This window comes from Rhagoletis zephyria, unplaced genomic scaffold, assembly GCF_001687245.7.
Source record: "Rhagoletis zephyria isolate East Lansing unplaced genomic scaffold, Rhagoletis_zephyria_1.1 Rzeph_scaffold_01083, whole genome shotgun sequence".
In the NCBI taxonomy this organism is placed as follows: domain Eukaryota; kingdom Metazoa; phylum Arthropoda; class Insecta; order Diptera; family Tephritidae; genus Rhagoletis; species Rhagoletis zephyria.
Genome location: NW_016158167.1, coordinates 105,792 through 116,041, shown reverse-complemented (window position 1 = coordinate 116,041; position 10,250 = coordinate 105,792). Strand labels below are relative to the sequence as shown.

Sequence of the window (10,250 nt, the reverse complement as noted above, 5' to 3'; positions counted from 1 at the left end):
GGATGATGATAACACGTTTTTCCAGTAAGCCTAGCATCTTTGCTGGTGGCGCTTATAACCTTTTTCGACAAATGAATGTAATAAATATAACAATAAGGTTTCTTTGATTGTTTATCATAGGTCATTTTATAAAAATTGGAGAAATGCTTTTGAATAGTATCCAATATGAAGCTTGAGCAGTGAAGAGAACAAGCGCAGTTGAAAATTTGGGGAATAAAAAACCAAAATTGATATTAACAAAGCTCCTTCACTTACAACGTTTTCCACATTACCGTTTCTGGTAATTTTTTTTATACATCTTTCCCATTTCCTCCTGAATATTCTTCACCACTATTTACTAGCCTCTTATTATTCATATCATTCCAATTTTCGAAATGTACTTTACGTTTTTTACCATTATTGCACGTTTGCATAACGCTTGTTAATTCTAAATTGGCCATGGTCACCCGCACTTAAAATGTTTTTCCACTCACTACTTACTTTGGAGCGTAGGTTAATGTCCGAAAACTAATGGAAATTAGAAATTTCGCGACCTTATGAGAAGCGAGAGTATTTTTCACCATTCAAATATTGCGAAATTTCAAGGATAAAATTTTAAAATGATATTTTCAATATTTACCAGCCCTTCTGCACCAGAAACTTGAATCTGCTTAAATTCTACAGGATTTCCGCATTAATTTTATACCCATACTTCTCCTCCAAGCACATTTCTCTGAATTTTTTAAATAATTTTTAAATTACTGACGTCAGAGTGAAAAACTAAAAACGCAATTTTACTATATTTGGCCCATGGTTTCGCGAATATATGGATATTTGTGTTTAAAATTTACTATTGCGCGGTATATGTCTAATGAGCTAGACATTTATAAAAAAATATTAATTATTAAATAAAAAAAGAAATATAGCCAATACTGGTCAAGAAAAGGAGTTTCTATTATTGCCATCAGTGCAAATTACAAATCCCGAAAATCCGGGGATTACTTGCCAAGAATCCCGGGATTTTCGAGGCCTTAAAAAGTCCGGGATCCCGGGATCCCGGGATTAATATACCTAATTACTATAAATTTTTCACACCATTTACATATATATACTTAGATTAACTTGATTTTTATATTTTTTTTATTTTAAGAGTATTTTGTCGGAAAAGCGCAAACAGGCCACATTCACAGAAAGAAGCCAACTGAAGTATGCGCGGCGTCTAGTGGTGAAACTTGGTAGTGCAGTCATCACACGCGAAGACAACCATGGCTTAGCACTAGGACGGCTGGCATCCATTGTCGAACAGGTTAGTATAAATTTGTAGCGGACATATTTACATACATATATTTGTCTGCATTTATTTTTGTAGGTAAATATATGTATCACCTTTCAATTTCGAGGCCTTATTTGACATGTTTTCGGAAATGTAGAGTTTTAAATATTCCGCTAATTGGCACCCCGTGCAGCCGTGAACCGAAATTCAAACTTTATTTAACAATTAATTAAAACAATTAAAAAAAGTAAAACTTCGGGTGAATTTGAACTTTAAAAAACTCGGTACACTGAAATACTTGTTCTTCGCCTTTCTGTAATCTGCTTATAACACAGAAGCGTTTTCCCCTATTTCAAATATTTTCGATAATATGTTTAATCAAACTTAATGAAATATTCGTTCCTAGTTTGGAAGAAATCGGTAAATCATAAGTGGACGGGACCACGTCCATTTTCCAAAACTTCGCGCTAGCCTCATTTATTTCTAAAAATTATTATTTACTGAGTTAATTGTGGGAGGTGGGCATTGGTAGTGTCGGTCACGTGTCGTTACAAACAACCGTTATGCCTAAAACGTCAATTAAAGAGTAGAATATGAACAATCTTACACAAACGTATTATGAATTCATAAGCTTTTGACATGTCGTTGTAAGCGGATAACACTGGCCAACAATAGTTTTTGTGCATAGGAGCTATCATTTTTTTTTAACTTAGGACATTATACTGATTACATGTGCTTCTAGGGTTGTCAGATTTTTTTATGCGCGAAATCAGTACGTTAGACTTTATCATGCTAAAAAAATCAGTACTTTTCAGTACTTTTTTATTCAAAGCAAAATTATGAATGTAAGTAACAAATAATATTTTAAAACGCCAGAGTACGTGTTTTTAAATAAAATATAGTTCATAAAAATAAAAGTGTTATTCATTTTAACATGAGTGTACCCATAATTGTACACAGAAGCCAATAAATTATTTTATATTTATGACATTTTTGAATAGCAATAATAAGATCATTTCCATCTTCAGTGTTTAAATAGTCAAAGAATTCTATATATTTAATTAAAATTACTTTTAATTTGAAGCTCACTTTCAAAAATTGTAATTATAAGTCGGTTTCTCTCTTTGCGTTAGGAAGCAAAGATTATTCTTAAAAAAAAAAAAAAAAAAAATTACATATTTTTTCAAACTGTGGAAAAGTACCACGATTTAATGACTTCATCTATGTATAGTTCCTCATGACTTAAACTAATTTTTTCAACTACGCAAAAAGAGTATCTAACTCTATGCTAAACTCTTTTACAATGTCAGTAAATTGTGAAATTGTGAACTCTAAGTTATGGGCAAAAGCCAATCGAATATTCAAATTTGTTGTTATTAAACTGAAAGTTATTTTCGAGGTAACTAGCAACATACGACAAAAAACGTCAGCCTTCTTTTTAAATAATTTAAGCTCCATCAAATTATCGCAGCTGTTACGTAACGACCCGGCGATATGCCCATACAACCCAGCCAGCAAAATCATCGTAAACAAGCTCGTAATTGGATATTTTCTTGAAGAAAAACCGGATTAAAAATCGTTTATGATAGCCGTTTACGACTCATTTTCGAGCACTTTTTCGCTTTAAATTGTGCATCGCCTACGAACAGTCGTAAACGGATCGAAAAAGCATTCGTATGCGAATATTTTTACGTCCGTTTTTTAATTGTAAACGAGTCTCGTAAACGATTAATTTACGTTAAAAAAGCGTCTTTTAACACTGCTTTATCTACTGTTTTTGAATGCTAAAAATAGAGGCAATTAATTAATTCAAATTATTGTAGTTCTTTTATTGAATGGAATTATAATTAATAAATATTTATAGTGCAGGATCAAAGTATTGGCACAGAGAATTTTTCGCAATGTATGCAAAGTTTTTTACTTGAATTTCTTTTCGCAAATTTTGTTTTTTTAATATAGTTAGTATGAAGACCTACTTTCAAATCAGATTTTTGAGAAAAATTCTAAGTATGCAGTTTTATATCCCATTATATTTTAGTATAACATAGTGCAAGCTTGAAGTTGACAGAAAACCGCGTTGATTTTTGGCAATTTTTTCACGCAGTACCTTCCATGCAAATTATGTGCAACATTTTTTTTTGTATGGAAGAAACTGCGTATAAAAAATTGCCAAAAAACAAAGAGGTTTTCTATTTATTCAAGCGCGCACTTTATTATACTAAAATTAAATGCGCTATAAAACTGCATACTTAAAATTTTTCTAAAAAATCTGATTTGAAAGTAGAACTTCATACTAACTATATTTTTATAAAAAACAATTAGAGAAGAAATCAGAATAAAAAACTTTGCATTCATGGCGAAAAATTCTCTGTGCCAATATTTTTTCCCGGCACGGTATATGTGAAGATATTTTCAGATAAATAAATATTAAAAAACTATCTATTAACAAATTAACAATTAAATAAGAGGGGTTTAATATATATTATAAAGTAGCTGAATTTATTTTTTATCTTTTTTGCCGATAGGCTGCAAATTTTTTTTGCCGGTCGTGTGCATATTGGAAGTGCTTCTTTGCAACGGAAATAAAAATTTCTTCGTTGGAGTTAAATTTTTGACGAAAAGCACCTAAGAAAATAAAGTGAAAGATTAAACTCCATTGGAAATCGGAAAATTTAATTAATTAAAAAGTGGTAAAAAATATTAATATCCGTACTTCTTATTGCCGCAGTCGTTGCCAAACCAATAGCTCTGCTTTTGGTACCAGTTCCCTTCCACGAGAAAAGTTCTGCTACCTCATCTATAATAATTTTCCACCAGCACGTTCTTAAATATTTATCTACACTTAAAATATTTAAATCCTTTAGTGTTGCTCCGCGCAGCCTGTGAAAGAGTTGCAAAACTCGTTAAATTAATTTGTATTTTTGAATTACATATGTAGTAGCTACTTACAAGAAGTTTAATTATAAAAGAAAGTGGTAGATCGTCCTTTGCATTTGCACNATAAAAGAAAGTGGTAGATCGTCCTTTGCATTTGCACCAGTCTGCCAATAAATTACATACTTAATAATTTACTTAAATTGAATATTTAACAAACTACTTACTTATAAAATATTGTGATTGAAGAAAAATTGTCAACAAAACTAAAATTTTTTCTTGTGCTGACAAATTACTATAAGCCTCTTTCTATTATATTTTTTTTGTTTTACCGTTTACGAGCTTTTATCTAACTTTTTGGCGATACGAGAATCCCTCGTAAAACATAATGTTCGTAAAATGTACGTTTTCTTGCTGGCTGGGAATTAATGATATTTTTGTTGTATTAATTTATTGGGCATATCATACATTATCTGAAACATGTCAGCTATAATTAAATTAGTTTCTTTTTACTTTTTACAGTATAGTTTAAGGAAGTTCCAACGTTATGTAAAAACCTTAAGAAAACCCTGAAGTATTTGGTTTGAATTGAAAATTCAGTAAAATCAGTACAAATTTTGAAAAGTCAGGAAATTAGCGTACTGATTGAAGAAGTGAATAAAATCAGTACAAGAGTAGAAAAATCAGTACTGTACTGATAAAATCAGTACGTCTGGCAACCGTATGTGCTTCCAACATAAACTGACTCTTCGCTGGCTTTGGTGGCAAAGACCGTCGTGGTTATCTTCGCCTCGAAGTCATTGTCCAACCTTCGGCTACACCACCCCATCAAATGACTCACATTTTATAGCCAGACAACTGAAAACTGCTTCAGAGATAGTTTTTTGTGCTCAAGACAACCAACCTGCTTTGGACAAACTTATAACAAAATCATCGAGTCGGGGGGCGTATCAAGAATACTTCCTTGCCTTATTTGGAGGTACATCCATGCTAAGTACCCAGGTGTCGACACCACATTAAAAAAATAATAATCCTCATTAAGGGTCCGAATATTCCAGATGGCGTCATCAGAAAAAGGGGATCTTATTCAGGGTTGCCATACATAGGCTTTTCCTACCAAAACTGGTAGGTTTTTTCCATTTGGTAGGTTGGTAGGCTAGATTGAATTTTGGTAGGTTCTGCGACAATAAGAGTTATTTGCGAAAAATAAATAATATGTATCTCCAGATATTTTAGTAACCTTATTTACACGAATATTTCACCGGTACGTTCGTATAACGGCGACCGCAAACATGTAAATATACAAGTACAATGTATACCCCTATTATTACCAATATACAATATGAATATCCATATGTACTTTATGCGCCTACAAGTTATCGAATTTAATTTGAACTGAACTATGTACATAGTTGTGATAAACTGCATACGTATGCATATGTACTGAAGACTGGTGCGCTGAAAAGGGCTTGCCAATAAACCCACTGAAGTCCACCTTTGTCCCACTTATCAAAAGAAGAAAAGTCAGCTTGACTAGACCCACTTTGGCAGGGACAGAAATTGAGTTCTCAGAAGAGGAGAAGTATCTAGAGGTAACTCTGGACAAAGTCTCAATTGGAACTCATATCCCTTGAATGTTAACAACAAGGCTATAAGGGCGTTTTATATCTGTCAGAGACTTCATAGCAAGACATGGGGAATATCATTTAAACTAACGTTTTGGTCTTTGACCCGTTGTTGCATATGCGGCACTGGCCTGGTCGCCAAAAACTAAGCAGGTAAATGCGGGTGCCCTCTAAAAAAGCTGCACCGACTGGTCTGCGTAGCCATCTCAGGAGCTATGCGCACCTATCCAATGGATTCCCTTGGTGTCAGGGATAATTTAGAGGTTGACAAGCCATTCATGGGTGACCCCGAGTTATCCTTCTATAAACCCCACAAGGTCAGAATTTCTGAAAGGGACTGCGGTGAAGCGATAATAAATATGATTGACGAAGGATCCCAAGTATGGTATACCGACAGATCGAAGATAGACGACGGGAGTACTGGGGCAGGCGTACTTGGACCAAGATTCGACAAAAGTCTGCCAATGGGCACATACCCAACCATGTTCCAGGCGGAAGCCTTCGAAATTGAAGTCTGTGTTCACGAAAGTCTTTGTAGAAGGACAAATGGAGCCGCAATAAATAAGTCGGTTAGTCAGCGTTAAAGGCTTTAGACCGGTGGTCGGCATACTAATAGATTTAAAACGATTCAATAAGTGAGACTGTGTGCATTAAATGCACTGTTCAGATGGCGCTCTTCGTATACGTGTGAAACACACATGTGCTCAGAGAGTGCTCAGTGAGCTATGGCCTGCCGACCACTCTTTTAAGACGGATGTGAAACTCTTTTGAATCACCTAGAAGCTCACAATAGCGTAACGCTGTGGTGGGTTCCGGGACATGAAAGGTTTGAAGGCAAAATAAGGGCTAACTGTCTCGCAAAGCGTGGAGCCCAAATGCGCTTGCATGATCCCGAGCCTTTTGTGGCTGCCACGTATCATGAATATCAGACTGATACGCCTTGGGGAACGATTGTCTTCTCCATGCAAAGTTTGGAGCATCGCACCCTCCAAAATGCTTAACTTCTTATATAGCCAAAGGTTGGAGTGATTTCAATTTAGAACAATTGATATTTTTAGGTCGCAGCTCGAGTATTCCGGACGCAATAATAATAATAATAATATGTATGACATATGTACATTTGTATAAGTCTGTACAGTAAAATGAATTGCTATACGCATCTTATTTTTTATTGTACTAGCTTTATCTTAGTTTTACTAAATGTTACGTAATCTACACTGTTAACAAACTTGACATTAAAAAAAATTATAAGCTCAAAATAAATTTTGGAAGGTTTTGATTGGTTTTGGTAGGCAATTTTGGTAAAAAAAAATTGTCCGTGGCAACACTGGTCTCATCCGAGGCTGTTTGTTGTTTTTTATTGGGCGGGGTTTTAACGTGGCAGGACCCAACCCAGCGCACGCGAAGTTTTTCGCCTTCTCACTTTAGCTCGCTCCCAAACGGGTGTTTGGTCGCTACCCAGAGGATTCGTGGATATAAATATCCGGACGTTGTGAGCCGCTATTCGAACCGTACGCACAAGAATCACTTCTGGCCACTCCCAGTTGAATGGCAGTCAAAAGCTTCCCACTTCTGTGCACGGAACCACGTTTGGAAGTCATATGTTAGAAACAGAAAAGCTAGTTGCTGATAGTTGGTTGTAATGACTTCTGCCTGCGGGAAAGTCGCGCAAAGCATCAACGTTGGGAAAAAAGAGATTGGCCAGTATGTGAGACGATGGAGTTAGGAGAGCAGATTATCGCAAATACATATTTGGTTTCAAGAGATAAAATTATATTGCCCTCCTTGCACAAAAAGCTGAGTCTTATGACACACTTTGTTAGGGAGCTAAACAAAAGTGGGCAATGATTTTCTTATATAATGAAAACATTTCCTGGTATAAGCGCAGAAAAGACTGAAGCGGGAATTTTCGATGGCCCATAAAAAGAAATGTAAATAGAGGATACAGATTTCTTAAATTCTATGAACAATTTGGAAGGTTCTGCGTGGACTTCTTTGTTGAAGTTACTAAAAATTTTTTGGGAAAGTATAAGCCAAGTAACTACTCCGAAATCGTAAGCGAAATGCTGGATTTTAAACCTAATATGTAATGTGACTATCACTCTCATTTTACTTATTATCTCTTTACTAGTGTTCGTCCGATATCACCAAGTACTCGATGCCTGTACTCATTAAAAGTATCGAAAAGAATACTCGATGCTACTCAAAGTATCGTTAGGGAATACTCGATTCTACTTGTACTCGAAAGTATTTACTAAGACGAGAAATTTTAGTTCAACAACCGTTTACAATATAACAACATACAGTGGAGAAAGGCTTATGAAGAGCAAAAATATGTCTTTTGATATCCTCCTATTTTGAAATTGGGTTACTTTAAAGTGCCGAAACAGGAGTCGTTAAGTAATGAGAAAGCTAATCGCTTACTTGTGTTTGATTCTTCTGCTTCAAATCGAATTCCAGACGATGCTGACGAAAATCACACGCTGGCTCCACATCCTGCGCTAATTACGACCTTTTTTCCATTTTCAAGCGTTCTTTTAGTTTTAAGCCTAGCAACATCAAGTGGTTAATCGTTTTTGATTAAAAAACTACAACACAGACCTATTTTCAGTTGGTTTTCCCAAATTTAGCAAACAAGTAAATATTTGCACTTTGCACTCGATACCCATGAACTACTTGCACACGCGTATCGAAGTACAAAAAATACTCGGTACTTGGTAGAGGTGGTCGAGCGCCTGATTTAAAAGATCAGAAATGCTTGATGAATCTCCTGTCTCCGGGCGAACAGATGCCGCCTCCCAAAAAGCATCCCAGGATTGAGATCAGTTAGATCCTGTACATGGCATACTGGAACATGTATACGATTAATTCGACATTGGGCTGGCGAGAGCAGTATTCAACCACTTTAGTATTTGAGGGTGACACCTCGCCTCCGTCTCGTTAAAACCCTGGCAGGTCTTCAAGTACGTTCAATACACGTCGCCATTTAGTTGGCCGCACAGGTCCAGTTGAGATTTACTCCTGGTTTTGCGCTGTCTTGGCTCTGAACACAATATCCCATAAGGACTTGTGTCAACCCTCGCGATGGCCTGCTCCTTTGAGAGAAGGGAACTTCGGGACACTTAAAAGCGACTGTGCTACGTGTGGAGATAGCGGCTTGAAGTGGGTCTCCGCTAGAAACTGAAATGATTAAACAAACAACAAAAACAAATGTAATAGATGTAAATGCTCCCGAGGAAGAATGCAGCGCATTTAGAAAGAGCAGTCGAGTTGTGCGCTCCCCGCCACAAACTCCTCTGCAGGCAAAAGCCGGCACCACGAGCACGGAGAAAGCCGTCGACGTGGTTCAGAAGGGTACACCTTTGCAAACGACAACTCCCGGCAGCCGGGATGGTGGTCATCAAACGCCAGCTGCTGCAAACAGGGACAAGCATGCCACCGCAAGCAAGAACTTGCGAAGGCAATGAAGATGAGCAATTGGCCCAGATTCGGCTCGTCTTGAAGAAGATGAAGAGTGCTGTCTCCAAGCAGAAAAATGTGTCCATGGACATAAAAACGGGTATGGCCCAAATCGAGGAGAGCCTAAATATACTAAGCTACCTCCGAGAGCAGCGCCGGAAGGGGTCTACCCTTTGGCCCTGGCTCGCAAAAGAGAGCTCGAACTCGATCGGACTCCCCTACAGGAGAGCCGGAAAAGAAAAAAATACTAATAATAATAATAATAGTAGTAAAAATATTTTTATTAATAACGCTAATAACAATAATGATAATAATAATAATGCACAGAAACCCGTACCAGATAATCAATAAAAAACGGTCTGAAAAAGCAGGAAGCCCAAGCCAGGGCCAGCACCAGGTGAACCCTTGGTCAATAAGGGCGAGGCGGCCAGCCGCAAAAAAAAGAAGAGGGCGAGAAAAAAAAAGAGTCTCGCCAAACTAATCATTAAGCCAGCTGAAGGCAAAACCTATTCAGAGGTGCTGGGAACGATACGTGGTAAGCTCCAACGTGAGAAGACGGAGACCATAATTCGATCTGTTCGGAAAACCCACGAAGACGGCGTGCTCATCGAAATGGAGCGCTGTGGCGACCACTCAGCATTTAAGGAAAATGTGTGCACTGCCATTGGCCAGCTTGGAGACGGCCGTATTCTCACAGAAGTGGTGAACGCTATACGCGGGGAATTAGGAGACAAGATGATTGGCCAACTTCGCGTCTCTCTCCTCGCTGTAAACTCGCGAGAACAAAGAATGGCCGTGGTGGAAATTGACGAACTGCCAGGCCGGACTCTTATTGAAAAGGGGAAGCTGCGAGTAGGTTGGATTATCTGCCGCATCTGAGAGCGCGCGGATGTCCAAAGGTGTTTCCGCTGTCTGGGGTATGGCCACAAAAAGGCGGCATGCAAAGGCCCAGACAGAAGCAGTTCATGCTGGAAATGTGGTCAGCAGGGCCACATAGCCTCTGCATGTAAAGAAAGCCCAAGCTGCTACCTGTGCTCGGC

The 10,250-nt window shown here is 37.5% G+C and overlaps 1 protein-coding gene across 1 annotated transcript in view; it reads left to right on the top strand.

Annotated features, from left to right (window-relative positions):
* Positions 1-1,129: 1,129 nt before the first annotated feature.
* The window catches only part of LOC108362743 (delta-1-pyrroline-5-carboxylate synthase-like), a gene marked incomplete at its 5' end in the record, with an annotated part of 83,470 nt that continues 74,349 nt past the window's right edge, over positions 1,130-10,250 (top strand). The window contains one exon of the mRNA XM_017615861.1: positions 1,130-1,285. Coding sequence (XP_017471350.1) covers positions 1,130-1,285 — 156 coding nt within the window. The remainder of the gene's footprint in view (positions 1,286-10,250) is intronic.